The 24,474-nt window shown below is 45.4% G+C and overlaps 1 protein-coding gene and 1 long non-coding RNA gene across 6 annotated transcripts; one reads left to right on the forward strand and one right to left on the reverse strand.

Annotated features, from left to right (window-relative positions):
* Positions 1-2,029: 2,029 nt before the first annotated feature.
* POU2AF3 (POU class 2 homeobox associating factor 3) lies at positions 2,030-18,534 on the reverse strand. 3 transcript variants are annotated; one of them, XM_083481158.1, is made up of 5 exons: positions 18,513-18,534; positions 11,064-11,158; positions 6,170-6,233; positions 4,336-4,565; positions 2,030-3,290 (listed from the first exon to the last, which is right to left on the reverse strand). In XM_083481158.1, exons 1-5 carry the CDS (start codon positions 18,517-18,519, stop codon positions 2,934-2,936), a joined length of 753 nt encoding a protein of 250 aa, XP_083337284.1. In that variant the 5' UTR covers positions 18,520-18,534; the 3' UTR covers positions 2,030-2,933. The 3 variants fall into 3 exon arrangements, with proteins under 3 accessions (XP_083337284.1, XP_083337283.1, XP_083337282.1); XM_083481157.1 differs by lacking the exon at positions 18,513-18,534 and adding an exon at positions 17,551-17,802; XM_083481156.1 differs by lacking the exon at positions 18,513-18,534 and adding an exon at positions 16,843-17,209.
* LOC310696091 lies at positions 6,240-23,448 on the forward strand. Of its 3 annotated transcripts, XR_014520410.1 has the most exons (3): positions 6,240-7,460; positions 7,830-8,095; positions 18,592-23,448. It is a non-coding gene; the product is annotated as an uncharacterized lncRNA (long non-coding RNA). The 3 variants fall into 3 exon arrangements; XR_014520409.1 differs by having other exon boundaries at positions 6,240-8,095; XR_014520411.1 differs by lacking the exons at positions 6,240-7,460; positions 7,830-8,095 and adding an exon at positions 16,353-16,602.
* Positions 23,449-24,474: the final 1,026 nt, after the last annotated feature.

Raw genomic sequence — 24,474 nt, forward strand, 5'->3', positions numbered from 1 at the left:
TACTTTTGGATCCCTTGCAACCACTTTGAGGCTCAGGCGGCCTCAGCGATGAGGAGTGCCTTCCATCAGCTTTTATCTTAAACCATTGCGAACACAGTAAATAGAGTTCCAGGAGGAGGAGTACCAGGAGGAATGGATGAAATTCAAAGACTATTTAACTAAATATGCTAAGATAACTTAAACAGAAATACTTGCAAGTACCAGATTGGCTTAGGATTTAAATATGTGATCTTATAGAATAATACATTTAAAGTTAATATGAAAAGAAAGAAAGATGTTATGCGACTAAGTAAATTTTATGAGAAATTAGTTTAGGAAATCCGTTACAATGATATACATTGAAACTCAGCCAGGGGGATTTGAGGAAGTCACCTAACAATGTTAATAATAGTGGAATAATTACAGTTAGGATTTATGTGCGTTTGTTTATAAATTTGGAAAGTCAATAAAAAAATTTGAAGGGAAAAAAAGTAAATAAAGATTCCGGTAATCAGGTGTTTCATCGTTACAGAGATTAGTCATCAAGCTGTCAAAAGCAATTATATCAGGAGGAGCATAGAAAGAGGACCGTGTCCTTCAGTTTGTTAAACCCCCTTCAGAAACATGGGTAGGGCTCACAAATTTAAATACATTTCCTCCCTATGGAAACATACAGATGGGGACAGGTAGGTTTCCAGAGATTTTTTGTATTAGTGAGACTAAGGGTATTAACTATGTATGTGTGAATGGACTAGTTATTGTCTCGCCTTTATGCTTGTAGATATACCCCTGCTTTAAGTTGTATACATACTGTCTTACCTTGTATATTATTTACTACAAAGGTATGTCTTAATTATGCATTCTCAGTGTATTTTTAATTTTCCTTATTCTACTTGTTAATTCTGTGCAGTTCTGATACAATTGATTCTGACAGCTCAATGACTAAGCTCTTTAGTGACGAAACGTCTGATTACCGGAACACCGTCTGAGCACAGAACCACTGGTATATCACAAGTGGACTCTTTATTACTGTGTTTGCAATTGTTCAAGATAAAATCTATTTTGGAAAGAGAAGAAATGAGCACTGAACCACTGGTATAATACAAGTGAACTCTTTATTTACCGATAAAGATAAAATCTATTTGGGAAAGAAACTACTTTTGCCATTTTTATGGATGTTTATTGTTTGTTTACAGACAGTTGGAGATATTAGCTTGCTTCGACTGCAGTAGTCATTGTATCGCCACCCTGTTGTTTTATTGTTCCATCAGTTTTGGCTGGTGGCCCAGCTGTGCCCCTATCTGGACAGGGATAGCCTAACTTCTGTCATCTATGCTCTGGTAACCTTTAGATTTGATTACTGTAATGAATTCTATGTGGGTCTGCCTCTTACAGTCCTTGTAGACATAGGCTTCAAAATGTGTGGTTCAGATCTCAGAAGACTGAGCCACACTTCCGACGTCCAAAGTGCTTCATGTTGATGAGCAAAGACAGAATAATTACTGTACTTGGGACTTCAAATTCTGGCTTATTGGTGAATTTTTGTTTCTGCAGGCTTTGCATGCTGCTAGCCATAAGTGAGGAAAGATGGGGTGGTTTGACTAACTGACCCCAATGATAGATTACACCCATATACTGACAAAGTCTATAGGACTACCCTGGAATATCCAATAAACCTCCCCACTCAGCCTTTAATGGAAATGGAAAGTATCTCTCCCACGACAAAAATCAAAATTTTATCAGGACAAAAATCTAGAACCTGGAAACTACAGGGAAGCAGATTTCAGCTAAGTGTTAGGAGGGATTTCCTAATGGCAAGACCTGTTCAACAGTGGAAAAGCTGGGCTCTCTCCTTCACTGGAGGCATTTAAGCAGTTGTCAGGGGTGCTGTAATTGCATATTCTGCACTGAAGAGTGGGTCGGACTAGATAGCCACCGAGGTCCCAGCCCACTCTACAATTATTTCATTCTGTGTGAACGCAATGCATTGAAATACGCCTCCAGCTATCAGTTTGTGCTGCGAGAATGAAAGGGGGGAAACACACCCATCTGCGGCATATTGGCTGACGTTTGTTTAATGGAATCAAAGATACAAGAATGACAGGATGGCGGAAGAAATGCTGTGATGTGGTTTAAAACGTTGTGCGCACCCTTAAATGAACCCCACAGAAAACACCACCAGAAGAAGGAAAAGGTTGGGTTATGTTCGTGGAGGCAATATACTGGCTTATCTGATCCGAGCACAAACATATATACATGCTGTATTTATGAAAGAGATGAAGGAAACAGAATATATATTCTATGGATAGGCGTATGCAAGCTTTTGCATTTCACAGAACCCTTCATCTGGAGGGGACTAAAGTTTTAAATATATTGAGCACGCCGGGTTGCGAGGGTAAAACATGCCACTAATCCAGGATGTTAAAAAACGGGCTGTGCACATGCCGCAATTCCAATCAGGTACAGAAGAACTGCAAAATGTGTTGCTGGATGCACAATTTAGCTCAAGCCTTTTTAAAAAAAAGAAGTTTCTAGTACTTTTGATTACAGAGATGTGCTTGCAAGTATACAGGCAGTGCTTGATGAAATAAGACATGGTGCTGAGTAAGATACCCAGTGGGCCAGGAGTACAACGGCAGCGCCCTGCCTAGCCCCTTTGATCCTCCCCACAACCAGCAGAGGCAAAGCAAATTAGGCAAAATAAGTGACATTCACATCAATTAAGTCGCTTGCAGGATTCAGCTTTTCTCTGTGCAGAAGAATGTGGATTCTCCGGTGTGTGTGTTTTAGCGCAGAGAACAAACAGTCTAATAATGTCACCCCCTTTCCATTACACCCGATGAAGAACTCTGTGAAGCTGGGATGCTTGCACCCTCCTCCAACCAGAATGGCAACCAGAGTCTATGCTGATCTCCTGCGTTTAGGACAGCGGCCGCCAACCGGACACTTCCCCATTAGCTGTAGCATGTATCCCAGCTCCGATCTCTCCGGAAGAAGTCATCTGCTACGGAGACGGAAGGGGCATAGTCCCTGCAGTCCGTGTTTGCGTAGGGGAAATATTCCGGTACTCTGAAAGCGTCCAAGTGCTGGGAGCCGCAAGACGTACAGCAGCAGGCAGAAGGGGCGTGGTTGTACTGTAACTGGGACTGCTGGTGATAGGGGCTTCCTTCCGACGATGGATACATGCAGCTCTTGGCATCCAGAGGGGAAGGGGAGCTGTAAGAGAGTGGGGCGAAAGGAGGAGGCTGCGGTGGAGAGTAGCTGTAATCAAATGAGCTGGAGGGGTCAGAGGAATCCGGGGATCCAGGACCCTACAGAGAAGGGAGAGGAGAGAGAAAAGGAGGCATCTAAGGGAAAAAGTCAATAATAATTCAGGCTTCATTTATTGATTCCCTAGAGTGGTACCTCGGGTTACATACGCTTCAGGTTACAGATGCTTCAGGTTACAGCCTCCGCTAACTCAGAAACAGTACCTCGGGTTAAGAACTTTGCTTCAGGATGAGAACAACAATCGTGTTCCGGCGGCACGACAGCAGCAGGAGGCCCCATTAGCTAAAGTGATGCTTCAGGTTGAGAACAGTTTCAGGTTAAGAACGGACCTCCGGAATGAAGTACTTAACCTGAAGTACCACTATATATTTCACCTCTTCTCCAAGGGGCCCAAGGTGGCAAACACTGTTCCCCCCATCTCCGTTTTATCTTCACAACAACCTTGTGAGGTTGGTTAGGCTGAGAGACAGCAACTGGCGTAGGTGAGGTTCACGGCTGAGTGGGGATTTGAACCCATGTTTCCCAAGCCCTAGTCACACAATCCAACTGAGGGGTCAGCAAACGTTTTCAGCAAGGGGCTGGTCCACTGTCCCTCAGACCTTATGGGGGGGCGGATTATTTTTTTTTGGGGGGTGAGAATTCCTATACCCCACAAATAACCCAGATATGCATTTTAAATAAAAGGACACATTCTACTCACATGAAAACACCAGGCAGGCCCCACAAATAACCCAGAGGTGCATTTTAAATAAAAGGACACATTCTACTCATGTAAAAACACGCTGATTCCGGGACAGTCCACGGGCCGGATTTAGAAGCCGATTGGGCCGGATCCAGCCCCTGGGCCTTAGTTTGCCTACCCATGATCTAACCACACTATCACACTGGCTTTCTTTAATTGCTTTAACAGAGGCCCCACAGCAGGGCTCCATAAGAGCAGCTGTGCTTCTCCCAAAGCTATTTACAGCTTTCGGCAATTTCTATCCTGCAGTCGGGCTCTTACTTTCCTGCTGTATAAATCCCCCAAGCATACGGGTGCTTTGTAGAATCCTGATCCCCAACCCATAAAAACTGAAGTGCCATTACCAGGCTTTGGTTGAGGTAGGGAGGGCCTAGTTGGAAGCTGTCGGGCGAGCAAGGCATGTTGCCCTGGGTAGTCCCCATAGTAGCATCCAAAGTTAGCTCAGTTTGAAGGCAGGAATCAACCAGCTGCTCCAAATAACTGGGGATCTCCTCGCAGGCAGTGCAGTTTTGGAACTGCCAGGGTTGTACGCAGCCAGACGAAGAAGAGGCAAGTTCTGTGTCTACGTAAGGGGCTAAGAGAGGAAGGAGAGGAGAGAACAAGACAGGAGGACGCAAGGACAAACAGCTGTCATTTTAGTTACGTTACATCATTTAGATGATTTACTGTATTTTTTGCTCTATAAGACTCACTTTTTCCCTCCTAAAAAGTAAGGGGAAATGTGTGTGTGTCTTATGGAGCGAATGCAGGCTGTGCAGCTATCACAGAGAAGCCAGAACAGCAAGAGGGATTGCTGCTTTCACTGCACAGCGATCCCTCTTGCTGTTCTGGCTTCTGAGATTCAGAATATTTTTTTTCTTGTTTTTCTCCTCCAAAAGCTAGGTACGTCTTGTGGTCTGGTGCGTCTTATAGAGCGAAAAATACGGTATGCGCTCCCTTTTGCACAAGCCAAAGGGCAGCCGAAAGCAAGCAAATAACAAAAGGAAAAAAATCCATAAAAATAACACAATTCTTGAAGAACACATGACAAGTGTAAGGTTCGACACAAGGCAGGAAGAATCAGCTGCACAAATAGGAGATGGGGGACACCAGGATTGTCAATAGTACACGTGAAAAGGATATAGGGGTCTTAGCAGACCACAAGCTTTATATGAGTCAACAATGCAATGCAGCAGTAGCAGAATAAAAAGCAAAAAGCTGATGCTATTCTAGGCTGCATCAACAGAAGGATAGTGCCCAGATCAAAGGAAGTAATAGTACCGCTCTATTCTGCCTTGGTCAGAGCACACCTGGAGTACTGTGCCCAATTCTGGGCACCACAATTTAAGGATTACTGACAAGCTGTAAGGTGTGCAGAGGAGGGCAACCAAGATCTTCAAGGGTCTGGAAACCACGTCCTATGAGGAACAGTTGAAGGACCTGGGTATATTTAGCCAGGTAAAGTAAGGTTACCAGATGTCCCCGTTTCCCAGGGACAGTCCCCAGATTTACAAATCAGTCCCCTGACAAAATCCTATCATTCCTACTGAAGTTGAAAAGTGAATTCATGGGGGGGGGGGGGAGATCTGGTAGCCTTAGGGTAAAGAGGAGACTGAGAGGAGTTATGACCACCATCTTCAAGGGCTGTCACGTGGAGGATGGAGAAAACTTGTTTTCTCCTGCTCCGAACCAATGGATTCAAGTTACAAGAAAGGACTAAACATCAGGAAGGACTTTCTGACAGTAAGAGTTCTTGCACACCAGGAAGGAGCTGATGTAAGATGTGAAAACATTAACCCCCCCCCCCCTTTGCTGGATTAACAGGAAGAGAGAGAGAGAGAGAGAGAGAGAGAGAGAGAGAGAGAGAGAAGGAGAGAGGGAGGGAGGAAAGAAAGGGATGGGAGAGAAAGCAAGCCACTAAACTTGGTCCTTTAGTTCCTTTTGGGAACAGGATTGCTCTATAGGCCAGCACCAAACTGAGATGAAGAGGCTGCCAGGTGGGGCGAGGACATCCTTGTTGGCTTCCCCCTCTTTGTGTCCTCCTCTGCATTTAGCAAAGTTCTGATTGGCTAGGTTCCTAATTAAATACCAAGTTTAGGAAGTCTGGGAAAGAAGTGGGATGTGTTTTGGGAGAAGAGGGGAAAGGTGGGGGGGGGAGAGGAAAAAAGGCACTCTCTCTCTCTCTCTTTTTGTACCAACCTGCACAGGGAGGGGAGAAAGACTCCGTGAACTGGACATTGTTGCCACTGCCTTCTCCGGAAACCTGAGAACACAAGGAATAAAGCAAAGCACAGCTGGGTGGTTCTCCATTTATAAAGCAGAAGGAATTCCTTGCCTCCTTCCCTCCCCCCTTCCTTCATCCCCTTAACACGGTGGAGGTAAGTCCAGGCTTTCTCTCCAAGAGGAACATGCAGGGGGTTAGCAATGCAGGTTGATTCTGCTTTTATCTGTGTAAGTTGAAGTTGTGGCCATGTTATAATAATAATAATTTATAATAATTTATTATTTATACCCCGCCCATCTGGCTGGGTTTCCCCAGCCACTCAGGGCGGCTTCCAACAAAACACTAAAATACAATAACCTAGTTAGATGTTAGTTAGTCGGTTACCTAACTCATAAGATGCATGCTCCCATATAAGAAACATGCAATTCCTGAAATCTGTTAAGAACGCACTATTTTGCCATGGGACAGGCTCTCAGCGTTTTTGGTTTTTTTTTTAAACAATAACCTGCTATCAACATGCCTGTGTTTAGGGTGAAGCGCCACCGAGAGCAGGAAATATTTTTTAAATGTTACTGGAAGGTCACCCCTATTTGCAAAGCGTTCCCCCGCTGGAATTTACAACCTTGCTTTGTTTGATCACAGTTAAATCCATAAAGGCCGGCTCTGTAACAGCAGCTGTTCCAACTGAACTCCAGAAGTCTAGAGTTCACCTAAAAAGGAATTCGAAGGCAGCTCAAAGCAAGTGGGATGGCTCTTCCACAAACAGAGGGGTTCTCCATAAGATGAACGAAATTTCCCCCCAAGGGGGGGGTGTTTCACAGTCCCTCCACTCCTTGCCAGGTTTCGACTCAAGTGAAATCCGAAGGCAGTTTCAAACACCCAAAACGATGTTGAGGAAAGCCATCTGAGTCCCAAAGAAAGCTAGTGAAATTTCTCAGATGAGATCTTGCATGTTACAACAACCCTCTACCCACTGGTTTTAAATATTGGGGAGACGTCCCTCTGGGATTGCTATTAATCTGTGTATTTACACTAAAATTTATTTAACTATTTATAACATTCCATTTTTGACACACAATGCTTAGGACACTCCCAAGGCAGCTAAGAAACTTTTTTTTAAAAAAAAAAAAAGCAGAAACAGGAATATGAAATGGCATTAAAGTCTCAGGAACAAACATGAGACAGCATCATGAGCCACTGTCAGTAGAAACTGAGGAAAGCTTAAATTCTTTCCTGCATGAGGAAGGATATGATATGAAATGACAGGTGAGCAAATCTATCAATTCTGATTTCTCTGTTTCTCATTTTTCCACTCTTAAACACACATTTCCACATCAGCAAGCAGATTCTTTTTTAAAAGTCTGTGAAAATTTGTCTGCATTTTACTGCTAATTTCATCTAATACATACATTTTTGCAAACAATTTCCCCTAACATTTTTGTATGCTCTTTTAACGTAATATATGCATTTTTATGCACACTTTATCGCACACACATTACTCGATAGAAGAAATGCATTGCCAAATTTGGAGAAGTGCAAATTCCCAATGGTGATTCTGTGTTTCAGTTTGCATATTGTTCGTGCCCCAATACATAAAATCTCTTTTGCCGTCTCTTCTCTCCCCTTCCCTTGCAGGCTGCCCGCAGGATCATCTAACAGCTGCCTTGCTTGTGTTCTAAAACCTCCTGCTTACAGTAGATAAGAAAGTGACTGTTGTTTTCTTACAGCACAGCTAGAAAACTAAACTACATTCACACATTTTTATGTCATCAGAAGACGTATCTTCACTAGGGTCATTTCAGTGCTGAAGGGATTGATTCTCTCTCTCACACACACATACTTCCCAGATTTCCCAGTTTCTTAGACAAAGGGCAAATGTCTTTTCCAAGGAACAGCAACAGGTGGGTACTAGAGTTAATCTGTGAAGGTGGAAAACAGCCCTCCAGTGATGTGAACCCGGAAGCAGTATTTGGCTGGCTCTTTCTTTATGCAAATCACTAAAGCAACATAAGCCAGGGGAGTTCTTTGCACATAGTGCAATGTGCTGTGTGTGACTGCTTGATCACTCCTCCTCTCAAAGAGCAGTTAACACTTTCCCACCTTCCTGCAATGGCAGAGGCAGGGAATCTGGGCTCAGCCAGTGCAGCCATTGATCAGGGATGATGGGCCACGTAGTCCAATATCATCTGGAGGTCCTCAGGTTCCCCATTCCTGAGCTATAGGATGCTCTGTGTTACCATAATCAGCATTTGAGCCCAATTAGCTACACCTTATGGGACGTGGGTTGCGCTGTGGGTTAAACCACAGAGCCTGCCTAGGACTTGCCGATCAGGTTGGCGGTTCAAATCCACGCGATGGGGTGAGCTCCCGTTGCTTGGTCCTTCCTCCTGCCAACCTAGCAGTTCGAAAGCACGCTAAAGTGCAAGTAGATAAATAGGTACCGTTCCAGCGGGAAGGTAAACGGTGTTTCCGTGTAGTGCTCTGGTTGTTTTGTCATGCTGGCCACATGACCCAGAAGCTGTACGCCGGCTCTCTTGGCCGGTAAAGTGAGATGAGCGCTGCAACCCCAGAGTCGTCCACAACTGGACCTAACTTTCAGGGGTCCCTTTACCTTTTTTAGCTACACCTTAACTCTTGTTGGAAGCCGCCCAGATGGGCGGGGTATAAATAATAAATTGTTGTTGTTGTTGTTGTTGTTATTATTATTATTATTATTATTATTATTATTATGAGATCACGGGCTGCACCCAAGTAAATTCCTCTCATCAGATTAACAGATCTAAACGACCCATGTCCATTAATTTCAATGGGTCTACTCCAAAGATGACAAATGTTGGAAACTCAAAAGTCTACGCACTCTTGCTTTGTAAATTTAACAAATGATAACACAGGAAACTACATGATATAAGGTCAAACTATTTGCCTATCTAGCCCACTATTGCCCACTCTGACTGGCAGCGCCTCTCCAGAGTTTCGGACACAAACCTTTTCACATCATCTGCTGCCTGATTCTTTCGGATGGTGATGCCAGGAATTGGAACCTGGGTCCTTCTGAATGCGAAGGTGTTGCAGCACTGAGCTATAGCCTCCCCACCCTACTCGCACCATTAGAAAATGGGAGTTGTAGCTTTTTTAAAAAGAGAGAGAGACCATGTAAGACTAGCCATGGTTTAAATTGCAACACAGGGATGGGTGTAACCTGGAATCTTGCGTAGGCCTAACATCCAGAGTGGAGGCACCAGAGAGTGACAGAAACACCCAGGTCTCTGTGTCATAACCCTCCCTGATGCTTTGGAGCATCAACTCAGCAGAAATTCAAGCACAGTCCCGAAAAATTCCACCTCCACAGTTTATGCATTGCAAAAGCTGGCTTGTGGTGCCACATCCAGACTGGTGTGTCTGGAGCAGTCCTTCAGCATTGGATTCACCCCCTCCTGCCTCTTTCTTCTGGACCAAAAACTTCCACTTTCTGCAACCCACCCACAGAAAGGAAAGGTCCTCTGGTTGAGATGTTAGAGCCCAAGTTTTGCATGCAGAAGTCTCCCTGTATCTCCAGATACAGCTGGAGGACCACTGCCATTTATTGTAGGCAGGGCTAAGGCAGATGGACTAATGGTCTCTGCATAATACAGCTTCCCATGTTCTTATGCTAAAATTAGCAGATTAGGCTTTCATTCTTATCGTTTGTTAAATTTGCATGCCGCCTGTCCTCTGAAGACCACAGGGAAGTCCACAACATAAAAATACAAAAGGTGAACTCAAAAGGCGTAACAAAAACAAACCAATAACCCTCCTCCCACAAAGACATTTTAAAGGCCATGCTAATGTCAATTGAAGAGGAACCTTTTTGCCTGGTGCCTAAAGGTGTACAATGAAGGCACCAGGTGAGCCTCCCTGGGGAGAGCATTCCACAGACAGGGAGCCACCACAGAGAAGGCTGGTTCTCATGTTGCCACCCTCCAGACCTCGTGGAGGAAGCACACAAAGAAGGTCCCCAGATGATGATTGCACTTTGATACTTGATTGGTCAGAAAATACTGGTCAAAAATGTCATGCATTAATTTATGAGAACAAAGAGGGCACCTTATAGCTGGTTTACAGATAAATGTTCAATGCTTGAGGGGTGATTGGTAGTACAGTGGTACCTCAGGTTAAGTACTTAATTCGTTCCGGAGGTCTGTTCTTAACCTGAAACTGTTCTTAACCTGAAGCACCACTTTAGCTAATCGGGCCTCCTGCTGCTGCCATGCTGCTGGAGCATGATTTCTGTTCTCATCCTGAAGCAAAGTTCTTAACCTGAGGTACTATTTCTGGGTTAGCGGAGTCTGTAACCTGAAGCGTCTATAACCTGAAGCGTATGTAACCTGAGGTACCACTGTATGTATGAATGAACTACTGCAGGAAGACTTTCATACGGCTTTGCATCAGCTCCAGTGCAATGTTTCTTCTATAGTCAGACCCAGTCTAAACGAGCAATAAACTGTTACTGGGTACTGGGCTGCACCACTTCAGATTGTAAGTGGAGGGTGACAACGGTGAATGCTCTTGTGTATATTTTAATCCTTGCAATAGAAAGCTAATATGCTAAGGAGAAGGGTTCTAAGCCCCACATTTCTCACTGACAAGCTAGTTTTCTACATGCAGGGTTTGGTAGGAAAGGATTCAAATGCACCGCCCCTTCAATCTGAAGTGGTGCTATGTGGGAACAGCTGTTTCACGACCCCAGGTTCTAGTTCACACACGTTCAAGTGTTGCACAACCAAGTGGCATGGTGCAGGCCACGTCACTAATTGAAAGGAAGAAAATAACAAGTTGTTTATTATGATGATGCAATTGGCCACAACTGTGGGAAGAGGAGGAGGTGCTTACGGCTTCATCGGCCACAGCCTGCTTGGCTCTTCTCTGCTGCAGAAGCTCCTTCACTGTAATCTTGACTCGGACACCTTGATAGACCTTTGGTTTTCCTAAAAGAATCAATTTAACAATAGTATTTTATATTCTGAAAAGTAAAAAGTGAGTTTGGGGTTTACCAGCTCGGAGTCATAAATTGCTTAAGCAAGTGATTCTACACTTTAGGAATTAGGGAACTTGGGTTCTAATCCTGACCACGCTACCTTGAAATATTTCCTCCTTTACAGGGTTTACTTACCTCTGGGTAGCAGGGAGCTGAAAGTCATGCTGAATTACAAAACAGGAAGTCAAAATAAACTTGTAAGGGGAAAAGCCTTAAAATGTGGTTTGAGCCTTTGCATGTTTCAATTGGATTTTTTACATCAGCTTGAGCACAACATAGCATTTATTCTTATTCTTATTACACTTTACATAGCACCCTTTATCAAAAGATCACAGGGTGGTGTACAACATTGTGTATGTTCACATTTTAATGTTTGCATAATTGGTTTTTATACCTGCAATTTTCAGTTAGTGTTATTGGCTTTTATCATCAAACTACCTAGGCACCCAGTTTGCCATTAAGCAGTATATAAATAATAGCAATTTATTATTAAGAATAATAACACTCTGAAGTAAATCCCACTTAGTTTGCAACGCCACTTTGGCACTTATTGTCTTGGCTGCAATTCCAACCCTACTTACCTGGGAGTAAGCTCCACTGACCTCATTGGGGCTTGCTTCTGAGTATATGTAGTTAGCATTGCACTGTTAAATGTTCACCATCATTCCCTTATACTAAAAACTGTATTTGTGTGAACATTTATCAGACTTTCATGGATAACGTATAAATACTTTAGAAAGAGAGGGTCAATGGCAGACTGTTGGATGAGTGGAATGATCGAAAGCATTTTATTTTTTTAAAAAGGAAAACTTGATGTCAGTATATATCTCTCTGAATATATTATTGATGGCCTTGTAACCATTTCTTAATTTGTAAACACTTCCTGATAGAATGCATGTTGTCAAACATTTGTCAAATAAAGCTTCCCCCACCATGAGTTTAGAGTTCGATAAACCGATTAAATCCAGATTACACTCAAGGCAGTCTCATTCCATTCTGGTCAGTAAGTCTGAGGAATCTGCCCCCACCGCAGGGAGGGCGCTCAGTATCTTTTTGTCATGCCTGATGGCCCTGTCGTGACCCAGTAGGAGTTCCCGTTCATATAACAGCAACTCAATTTTGGGCACCCTACCATTTGATTCTCACGGGGAGGGCGGTGGCAGAGAGGAGAATACATTTCAGCACGACTGGAGAGAAGCAAGTAGAATTTTAAAGCTGGAAGATTATCCTATAAGCTTATTGCAGAACTAATGGGGTGTCTCCAACAAAGTTCTGCTCCGAGTGGGCCTCCCAAAATCAATAACCCTTAAATGAGTTGTGCCACGTCCATTAATGTCAATGGGTTGACTTACAGTCTGAATAGGGACCAGCGTTGGCTACACCATTGGTGTAGCCAAGAGGGGACAGGGGGGCAGCTACCCCCCCATCAAGTAAAACAATAGAAATACATAACTAACTGACCAATCACGTTGGTTCTGCCCCTCCACCCACAACAAAAGTTCTGCCCCCCCCCAAAAAAAAATCCTGGCTACAGCCATGGGCTACACCCCGATATTTTGCACCCTATTTTTTCTTATAGTAACCAAGAGCCTTGGTTATACTGTGATCCAAGGCTTCATGGGCACGTCTATTTAATTCTGCATTCATAACACTTTGTGCTCAATATGGGGCAGTTATGCGCAATCCTGCTTTCAGGGCGCACTGCTTCATTTCAGATCGGTGCATGTCCCATTGCTACTTGTGGTTCTTCCCCCAAGCAGAATGACGTGCGGACAGCCCAGTATAAATCCACCACTAATACGCTATCTGTTTCTATTGCTACTTTAAACTAATATTTATATCATTTTATGTGAACTGCTCAAGAGATTTTTTTTAAAATAAAATTAAGCGGTGTATTTGTCTTGATAAATAAATACCCAAAGTCATTAAACAACAAAATACAGCTGGTCATTAAACAGCAGGAAGTGAGCGCTGCACTTATACAGATACAACTAGCACTCTTCCCAACAGTAGACAGTCGTTATTAATGGTGCAATCCTGTGCGGGCTTACCTTGGAGTCAGCCCCATTGAGCAAAGTGAGACCTACTTCCTAGCAGACATGCACAAGTAAAGGTAAAGGGACCCCTGACCATTAGGTCCAATCGTGGCCAACTCTGGGGTTGCGACGCTCATCTCGCTTTATTGGCCTAGGGAGCCGGCGTACAGTTTCCAGGTCATGTGGCCAGCATGACTAAGCCGCTTCTGGCGAACCAGAGCAGCGCACAGAAATGCCGTTTACCTTCCCGCCGAAGAAGTACCTATTTATCTACTTGCACTTTGACGTGCTTTCGAACTGCTGGGTTGGCAGGAGCAGGAACCGAGCAACAGGAGCTCACCCCATCGCGGGGATTTGAACCGCCAACCTTCTGATCAGCAAGTCCTAGGCTCTGTGGTTTAACCCACAGCACCACCCGCGTCCCTAGCAGACATGCATAGAATGACAGAATCCTGGAGTCCTGGAAGGAACAAAAAGGGTTATCTACTGCAACCCCCTGCAATGCAAGAATCTTTTGCCCAATGTGGGGCTCAAAGCCACAACCTTGAAATTAAGAGTAGCGTGCTCTATTGACTGAGCTACCCCAGTTGCATGTGCTTATGCTGCCTGGCTGTGAATTCCTTGCAACCGGGGTGTCCCTAATTCAAACCTCACCTTTGCCATAGTTCCACCTGCTTACTCTAGCTCACGCTTAGAGGCTAAGAACATCGAAAGCAGACACCAAGAACCCTGGGAGCCCCTCAGAGAGATACCCTTAACAATCTACAGTTCCCAGGATTCTTGGGCAGTGGGAGACGTGCTTTAAATGTACGATGTGTACACAGCGTTAGTCTCAGTCTTTCTCACTCCCATCCACGGGGTGGGAAGAATGATACCAGTCTACATTACAGGGCTCTTGTGAAGCTTGCCTAGGAGAGCAAATGTGAAGGTCTTCCACAACGCTCAAAAAGTGCTATGCAAGTGCTATGTATTAAACAGCCAAACAAGTGATACCTGTCCTGAGAAAACAGAAGCATCAACTTTCAGCCAACAACGTTCAGTGCTGCAGCTACATAATGTTAGATTCTGGGTTTAATGGTCTTAACTGGGCAGGACAGTTTGCAGGGAACGGAGGGTTCCTTAGGTAGTAATGCATTACAGATTGATTTCCAGGGATGGTCAGTGAGCCCCGATACGGTTTTTTTGGTGGTGGGGGGCACCTGCTCATTCTGCTTAGGGGACCACAGGCATCTGTCCAGTGTCCTGCCCTGACGAACAGCACTGGCAATTCCTAGAATGAGTTTGCCAGATGAGAAGCTGCAACAATTTTATTTCCCTGCAGAGGTTTGGGAAACAGAGCAGGGGGAGAAACCTGGGTAATTCTTGTGCATCTGGCACCATCTGAGACCATGCCATTCCACTGCAAAATGCCTAAATGTATATAATCAGTGGCAGTATTTTTTTATTTTTATTTTCAGGAAGGTATCTTGTGCCAGGGGAAAAGGAAAACGAGAGGCCTTTCTTTTACTGGAACTCACTACTATTTTCAGTGCTAGCTGGCCTTATTGGGTGGAAGTACCACCCCCCCACCCCCCCAAAAAAACCCCAGACTGAGTTGCTTCAAGATTCTGTGCAGCCTTGCTTACACTGAGTGCAGTCATGATGCGGGAGTAGGAATGTTGCCATCAGGCTAGGATTTTAGGAAATTTACACACACACACACACACACACACAGCAAGGTTGCGTTACCACATTTTGGTGGAGTAGTACCATATTCACTCGAATCTAATGCTCACCTTTTTTGGCCAAATTACATTGCGAAAATTAAGGTGCATATTAGATTCGACAGCACATTTACATTCGCCAGCAATTACCTTTTTTGGCTTCAAAGGTTCTGAAAATTTAGGTGTGCATTACATGCGATGGTGCAGTAAGACTCGAGTAAATTTATACCTTTTATCTAAAGAGGTGGGCCCCTGTGTAAGCCCAAAGTACAGTATAAAATTACCCAGCTGCACCACAGAGCAGTAGTAATCTGGTTATGGCGACATTTATATCCCACCTTTCCTCCGATGAGCTCGGAAAGTACACACTTCTTCTCCCCTTCTCCATTTTAGCTTCACAACAACAACAACCCTGCGAGTTTGAAAACTCAGTGGGCTTCATGGTGGAGAGGGGATTTCAATCCTGGTGTCCTAGCCCCCACTCTTACGCCGGTGGTACCCACCCCACTACTGGGCGTGACGCCCCTTTCTGAAAAACCAAAAACTTATATGGCTTCTAGAAGATTGGCCGGCTCAAAGTGTTGCAAACATGCAGAATGGAATTCCGGAATCAAGGGTCACTGTCTAAAGGAGGGGTGAAGAACCTGTGCCCATCCAAATTCTCTGGGGCCTCCAATGTACATCACCCCTTACCATTGGCCCTGCTGCTGAGACCAGCAATACCCAGAAGCCAGTGTGGTATACAGTAGTTGTTGGTGTGTTGGACTTGGACCCAGGAGACCTGGGTTCAAATCCTCGTTCAGCCATGAAGTTCACCTTGGGCTAGTCGCTGCTTCTTAGCTTAGGGTTGCTGTGGGGGTTAAAGGAGGAGGCGGAGAATCGTGCCTGCCACCTGGCGCTACCAGGAAAGTGGGTTGGCTATAAATGCAATCAGTAAATAAGTTCATCCATTGTTTTTTTTTAAAAAAGCTACCCAGATGGGTATGCAAGGCAAGCACTCAGAGGTGCTTTTGAGCAGCTGCAACTTAGAGCATTGCATGGGGCTAGGGGAGACTCTCTGCCTGCAACCTTGGAAAGCTGCTGCCTGCCAGTGTCTAGACAACAGCACACAAGATGGGCCAATTGGTCTGACTGAATATAAGGCAGCTTCCTTTCTTCATATTGTGGGCTGGATTCAATGCTAGAGCTGACCCACTGGAATCAATGAACCTAAGTATGTCAGGTCCAATAACGGCAAGGGGTCTACTCTTAAGACCAGCACTGGGTACAACCCTGTGTAATTCTTTGCAAACCAACTCTGTAAATTGTAGTGGGCCTCTAAACTCAGCGGTAAGTATGGATGAAATGGGTTCTTCTGCCCAACTTTATGATGTTTTTCCATATCTGCCACCCACCAACCACCTACACTAGAGCCGATTCCCACGAGGGAGAGGAACAACTGGTGTCTGGCCAGCTCCCTGAACTGTCCGTTTTGCACAAGGCGCGCCTAGGTCACAAATGCGTTTATCCCCAATCCGATTTAAATGTCAGGGCTTGCGGGGCCGCCTAGGAAGGCTAGTTTTGCAGGAAAAGTCTATTCACTCTCCGCAGCTCAGAATCCTGCCATTTCATGTCTCTGGGTGGTGCAAACATCTCGCCCAAGAACCCTTGCTTTCGTGAGTAAATCCCGCGTTTGCTTTGGGAGGGTGTGTGTGAGGGAACTTTGCAGAGGCATCTGAGGACTAGGAAGGGGGGGGGGGAGAGAAGAAAGCGGTGAAATTTGGAGAGGGGGGCTCTGATCCCTCCCCGCTCCTCAAAAATAAGAAAAAGAAGAGCAGGGGGGACAGACGGGGAGCGGGCTGCTGCAAGCCGTTTGCAAACCGATTCCACGGCACGCCGAGTTCGACGGGGCTTACTCCGGAGTAAGCGCGCCACGGATCGGAGCCCTGCGCTAGGCTGGCTGCGCCGGAGGGAGCCTGGTCCGGGCTTCCCTCGTAAGCGCCGTGAGTAACTGCGGGCCGCCGCGCTCCGTTCCGCGCCTGCCTCCTGTCCGCGCCGCCGGCCAACAGGCCCGCGCTCCGAGGCCTGCACGACCCGCACGTGGGAACGGGAAAGCGGGCGGGGGCAGGCCGGATCCGCTCCAAGGAATCTCGCTGCGGGTGGCTCCCGAGGTCGGGTTAGGAGGGACCGCAGCCCTCTTGCTCGGGAGTAAAGCTGCCGCGCCATCTCCAGCCAGGCTCCTTGCCAAAGCGGCGGGCGATTCCTCGCCTGCCAAGCTGCCCTTACTTACCTGGAAAGAAGGAAGCGCCGTGGAGCACGGCGGGGGGTGGGGCTTACTTCCGAGTAAAACGTGGCCCGGATCCGGCTTCGGGACTCCGAAGTCAACGTGCACAGCAATTGCAAACTCTATACACGGTTTTTGATAGCTTGCATTTATTCCACCCGCCGCCAAAAAAAGAACAATTGCAACCTTGTGCACGTTGGCTCCGGAGAAAGAGCCGTCGCAATCCAGGGGACTCGCGTGCAGCGCGATCCTATGTCTGTTTACTCGGAAGTATCCGGCTTCTCTTCCCAACCGACAATCTCCCTGCCCCTACTTTACACCCCACCCGCAAGAGACCCACCTGAGATACCCATTTCCTTCCACCTCGCATATCTGCCGGCCTCCCCAAGCCGTGCACGGAAAGCGTATATTACGCGTGGGAAGAATGGAAAGCGATCGCGCGTGGGGAGCGCAGCGGGGTTTTTTTTCCCCGCGTGGATTTTCTTGCGCGGCAGCGCCGCCGCTGGACTGAAAAGGAATAGCACGGGGGACCTGTGGGCACAAGCGACCCTTATTGAGCGCCGCACTCCATTTTTAAAAAGTCGCATCTCCCCCCCCCCAACCACCGCACCCCACCCTACTGTATTAGGGGTGCACTCATTTAGCCTCTTCTCTTCCTCCCGGGAAGTGGGGAGAGCCAGGTGGCTGGCTAAGCCCCGCTGTCGTGGTGGGTGGGCTCTGATCGTCCCCTGAATATTAAAATCCACAACTAATCACCTGGCAAGTTACGTGGCTGAAGTCTTAAATTGCACCCCGGGGATGGAGGGGGAGAAATGTTTGTAATTTGGAGATCCGTAGCCCCTGGTTGCCTGGGCAGAGAGGCTGGCTTTGGAGGTGAAAATTCCACATAAGCAACATGTGTTTTAAATATATACTTATACATATACATATATATATTTAAATGCTGCCTTTCACAGTGAAGTTTGGAGCAGCTGCACTCCAGAACATTCCCAGCTGAGACGCTTCTTTTTCCTGTAGCCCTGTTGCTCTGATGTGTTGTGTGCGCCTGTGCATATATATTTATATATTTATTATGTATATGAGTTTGCATCTGGTTAGATTTAACTTGCATGCACTTAAAGAAACATTGATTTCACTGCATTTTGGAGCCACTGGTGCCCTCCTGTTCTTAACTCTCCCCACCCTTTCCTCTTCCACCCTGTTTTATTTGAAAGCAAACTGTCCCAACAAACTACACGGGTGAGAATTAATCCACCCTCCCCACCAAAACCCCACAAAGAGAGAGAATGAAATCAAACTTACCTGACATTTTCCAGGGCAAGAAGAAGAAGAAGAAAAAGTCTTTATTCTGGGTTGTGTTTTTTTTTCTCTTTACACCCAGGGATCTTCTGTGGACAAAAAAAGGGATCCTCAGCTGGGCTTCCTAATTCAAGAGGAAAACAGAGAAGAAAACAAGGTTTTTTCAGTTAAAAAATCATTCCAAACCCTTTGTGAAGATCTCGAGTGGGAGACAAACAATATTAATGTTTTATACCTACAGATATAAGTTTGAATTTTTCTCCCCGCAAGCCAAGTATTTAAAACCTCAAGAATCCAATGATTTGACAATCAATGATTGCGCGATAGTTTCAATTTGAATATTCAAAGGCTCCACAAAATGGCCTACCTTTGAGTGAAAAAGAGCATCTCCCCACATAGCAGAGGGTCTGAGGGAATAAAATCCATCACTGCTGCCTCCCTGGGACCCCTGCTTGGGGGACATCGCCCACCTTTTACCATTCTTGCCACAAACAACCCAGATATCCCTGGGGATGGGTGGTATTTTCACGGGAGAGGAAGGCAGGCTCTCCTCTGGACCTCTAATGTCCCCTGCCAGCTGTCGGGGGGCTCCTGCAACAGGTGGGGGGCCGTGGGGTTCGGGGTGTGCTTTGGGGGGCCACATGTGAGATTTCTGGGAGCGAATATGGCCCTCGGGGGCGTGGCAGGGCCAGGAAAGGCTGTTGAGGCCTGCAAGGAATGCTTGCTGATGGCAACAGAGCTACAGTCACTTCCACTGGGATTTCCTATTTGTGTTCCCCATTGCATGTGGCTCCCCCACCCCACCAAAGTTTTGTTTCACGTAGACAGATGTGTCCCTCCCTCGCAATACAGCTGTTCTGGTTTGCATTCTGGGAAAGAAATGCATTGGGATCGCTGCTCAGCCCCACGCCTGGCCCCAGTTCTCTTGCAGCGACACTGGGTGTTGTGAGATAATGTTGCCCTTGGATGAAATTTCCCAAAAATTTCACATTGCATTTTCATAATCCTGCCCCCCCCCTTTCACGGGGTAGCAGAAGGCCTCAGGCAGGGACAGCTGGGTCAACCAGCGTGTAGGCGAAGCTGTTAATCATCTACCCTGGTTATAATTTGGCCATTGTTCCAGTTCATTTTTTTTATTACAAAAGTTCAACAAATATAACTTGATTTGAGTTAGGGAGTGGTATGGGTTTAGAAATACTTCTTTTCTACTGGCTTTTCATCACTCCATAGCCTCTGGCACATGTAACCTGTAATCCTTTTTTTTTAAAAAAAATACATATATATGCACATATGTACGTATATTGCATATATACATATATATGCAAATCTCCTTAAAAGTACGCTAGAGGGGATGAAAAGACTTCTGAGAGATGCAGGAAAAATCCCTGGATATCTGTTCAAGAGGAGGTGGCTTGTGCTTCGCTCCCCAAAAAAGCATATCGATAGTGATAAAAACACTTTGCTCGCAAGAGGCAGAAATTGCATATTTATTTCACAAGATTTATATACTGCTTGATCACAGTAAAACCTGAAAGTGGTTTACAAAGAGAACAAGACAATTAAATTACCAGGTTGTTGTTTTTTAAAGTTAAAAGCGACAATTAAGAACGTTCAGAACATTTGCTTGGGCTGGAGGACTTGACTGAGAAGCTGCCTCGCCTTCTGAAGCCAGCATTTATTAAACAGACACTTTTGGATTACTGCTCAATCATGAACACATCGCTGACCCGTAGCAACAGCTAGTGTGTTAATTTTTAACGGAAAGGATGCCAGATCTCAAGACAACTGCCCGGAAGCCTTGCTTCTCGGTTCCAGATGTGCCGAGAGTAGGCTGTGATTGCTCTGGGGAGAGAGGCATTCTGCACGTGCTCAGGGACACCCTTGTTGCTGTTACTTGGATTCTTCCAGGGCTGCATTCTGCCATCTAAGGCAGAACACAGACCCATATTAAGGCCTGATAGCAATACTGTTAACCTTCTGTGCCAAAACTTGGGTACTCTGAACTCTTGGATTTTTAAACAAAGGAATAACATTTGAAAGAAAGAAAAAACAGAAAACAAAAGGAGCTTGAGTTCTGTCAAAGGAAGCGAGTGTTTTGTTTGGATCACGACAGATCTGTCTAATGTTAAAAGAAGCAGAGACCTCTTTCTTCCCCTCCTCTCATAAATCACCTGTTTAAATTGGGTACCTGCGAGTTGAGTTGATTGGTCTATATATGGGATATGCTGTGCTTTCTCTTGTTGATTTAATATTCATAGTCATTTTTTTCAAACCGCTTCTTTTTACATTGGGGAAATTTAAAATTCCAGCCAGGGTACCATGACGCTGCCTTGATGTATGTATTCCAAATTCATATTTTCAAAAAGTTCAACGCTTGACAGGTAGAGGGAGATGGGAAAATATAGCTGAATTTTTGTTTAAGTAAAAGGTGTGGCAGATTACTTGGGACAGTTTTCTGAGTTTGAATGCTAATTAATTTATGGGCTTCAGAGATGAGAAACGAAACCAACCCACTGAGATGGGTTGAAACACAGATATGTTTTGATCTCCAGTTTTAGAAACATAATCGAATATCTCGCGAGATGATGCAAAGGCCTTAAGAGCTGTAGCTCGAATATTTATTTGGCCATTGATTCTACAATTTAGAATCTACATGGTAGCCTCTAACGCAGGAATCAAATGAAGACAGAAAGCAGTAGCTGTGAATGGACTGGACACAACCATTAAAAAAACACCAGCCACATAAAGCACCATTTTCTGAGTTGGCCATAGTCTAAGGTTGCTTCTAGATGACCTGGTTATTGAGCATTCAACACGATTCATTTGCACAGAGCTTGGGGGGAGGTTAGATAATGGCCACATCCATGCCATCCATTTATACTGTCATGGCTTCCCCCCAAAGAATTCTGGGAGCTGTCGTTTCTTAAGGGTGCTGAGAGATGCTAGGAGGCCCCTATTCCTCTCACGCAGCTACAATCTCCAGAGCTTCTGAAGAGAGATTGGGTTGCCAAACCACTGAGAATTGTAGTTTTGTAAGGGAGAAAGGGGTCTCTTAACAACTCTCAGCAAATTTTGAAGGATGTCTATGTTTCAGTTCACTTTTTTTTTTTGTCTTGGAAGGTGCAAATTATGTGGGTTTGCCTTTAAAGGCAAACTGAATTGAATTTCTCCTCCACCCCTCACCTCAACATGTCATTTTTTAAAAAGTTGTGCGTTTTTAAAAATATAGACCACTTTTACGTGATAAAAATATCTCAGTGTAAAATGAGCACTTACCAGAGAGTAAGGGCCTCTGAAGTTCTGTCAAGCATTGGAGTAAACATGAGTAAGGTTGTATTTCAGAGAAATAAACTCTAGTTTTTAACCCCAATATGCATTTGGGGAGTTACATTTTTTAAATTATTTTTAATATTATGTGAATCTTGTCTCTTTTCCTTCTCTCCCCCTTATCCTCTTTAATTAAAAAAAACAAACAAAAGGGAAAAGCTGTGGTCGCTGCTAATCCCAGGGTGGGGGTGGGGTGTGGACAGCCCAGTTCTGGCTTGTGCCCAGACTGAGACCAGCTTTGCTGTGGCTGAAATGAAAAATGACATTCTGCAAGTATCTTGAACCATTTGCAATAAAATAAGCGAGGACACTCTGTGGTAACTTGAGTTGAAGCTGGCCACGTTAATTCATCATCATTGCAGCCCCATGCTATCCGGATAAACAGCTTCCTATTAGTCTGTTCATGGGGCAAGTGCATTTGGAGGTTGTCGTGGCGACGCTGTATTACCAGAGTTTTATCCATTTACAAAGCACAGTTTTATTGAGGGATGGGGAACCTGCAGCCATCCAGATGTTGTTGGGTGCCAGCTTTCATCAGCCTCAGCCAGCATGGCCAATGGTCAGGGATGATGAGAGCTAAGAGTCCGACAACATCTGGTGGGGCCAAAGGTTCCCATCCTCCCTATTTTACAACAGTCCTTGGAGGTAGGCTAGGCTGGTAGATTTATCTTTGGTAAATCCATTTTGAGGGTAGGAATCACATCAAGGAGGTACCTGACAACAGGACCAAGGTCACCCATGACGTTTCATGGCTGAGTGTAAATTCGAACCCAGCTCCCTGGTCCTGGCCTGATGCTCCAACTGCTGTCTGGTGTCAGTTAAGGATCCAGGTGGTCCAGTCCTGACACTCAGATCCTGCACTGTTAGTCTACAATCCTATGCATCTTTTTTTGGGGGGGGGATACTAAGTTCCACTGAATGCGTCAGGGCATACTTCCAATCCTGCAAGTAAAAAACCACCCCTCAAATTCTCCACTGGCTCAGTATTTGATTGGGTAAATCTGGTTATGAGTTTGAAATGCAGCGCTGTTTGTTTAGCCTTGAAAGATCAGGGAAGCAGTACATAAACAACAAGATGCAAAATATGAAAATGGTACTGTGATTGAGCTGAAGAACATATGCATCAATACCAAAACAATTAAACAACAGGGTAAATGTCTGTCAGAAGATGAGATACCAGTTGAGTGACCATCTCAACTCATTAGTCTTGTTAAATCCCATCCGGTTGAACCAGCATCCTTGAGAAGATTGATAACACCACACTCCTGACGAAATGCATTCTTTACTGGCTGATGAAAGTTCTTTGGGGCTGTTTTGTCACTGGAAGATTGTAGGTGTCGTTCCCCAGCAAGGGGAGTCCTCATCAGAGGAGGCCCAGAACGCCCTGGCCTTACAGCACTCCGTGGCTCAGGCTCCATCTTGGGGAAGGAGCCAGAATTCTGCAATGAGGATGAGTCTCAGAGAGATGGTAACCAAGCTCTATCTAGAGAAGTGCCTGTCTGGAGCAAAATTCTTGGGGGAAATCCCCTCCTCTCAAGGAGACCTCTGGAGAGAAGGGAATTGATACGAGGCAGCTGCCGGTGCGGTGCAGTTCCAGCAGCTCCTGCTCAAACCCCCCCCCCCCCGGTGCCAGGCTGTAAAAACTGCTGGAAAAATGCCTGTGTGTGAGACTCTAGCACAGGGCCTCCCAATTCCCATTCCACGGAGCTAGTCCAGGAAGACACCATTGTCAATACCCGCCCTGCCCCAGATATTGTTGAGTCCATCAGAAGTTGCACAATTTAAAATGAACATTTAAAGCGCTCTTTGGCCAGGAAGGCTCCTGGGGCAGCTTACAAGATAGGTGGTAAGATCATCGCTGCCATCAGGATTGCAATGTAAAAGACGTGGCACGCATGGAAAAGGGTAGAGGGAGGGAAGAGGAAAAATACAAGCTCAGGCACCGCTTTTTTAAAGTTGGAAGGGTGGAAATCCAACTGGAACTTCTTTTTTCTGCAGCAGAGACCTTTGGTAAAAGAGGGGAAGCACCCCTTCCATGGTCATGCTGTCTCACCCTGTACTCAGAGGGGACCTCCCAACTGCGCAGAGCAGTTTGGGGGGGTGCTGGGCACTGTCAGGGGGAGAGGGATCCCCTTCTGCTAGCAGATAGCTCCACCAGATCAAAGTTCTGACAAGGACCCCCTGAAATGGAAACCGTTCGGGTACCCTGGTGGAATGGTTGTTGCTAGGCAACCATTGAGGGAGGGGCCAATGGTGGCTAGCTTGTCAGCAGTGGCGATAGAAGAACTTCCTTCTCTCCATCATGGACCATGTTGGAGCCCATGTGGTTTTGGAATCTGTTAAAATCAGGAGGCAGATTATAGGAATTATGAAGTCATTTGAGACTTGGGAGAAGCTTCTCAGCTGCCACATCTCAGTTTTCAGTTAACCATTAAAAAAGGACAGAGGGCCATAATGATGGCTGACTGGGAACAGTTATGGACCACAGGTATGAAGTTCACGGCATACAATGCCTTAAGAGAGAATATTATGAAAATGATATACAGGTGGTACATGACACCAGTCAAGCTTGCAAAAATCTATCATTTGCCCGGCAATAAATGTTGGAAATGTAAAGAAACTGAAGGTACATTCTTTC

The sequence above is a fragment of the Podarcis liolepis genome (assembly GCF_965112155.1).
Source record: "Podarcis liolepis genome assembly, chromosome: 16".
NCBI lineage: Eukaryota > Metazoa > Chordata > Lepidosauria > Squamata > Lacertidae > Podarcis > Podarcis liolepis.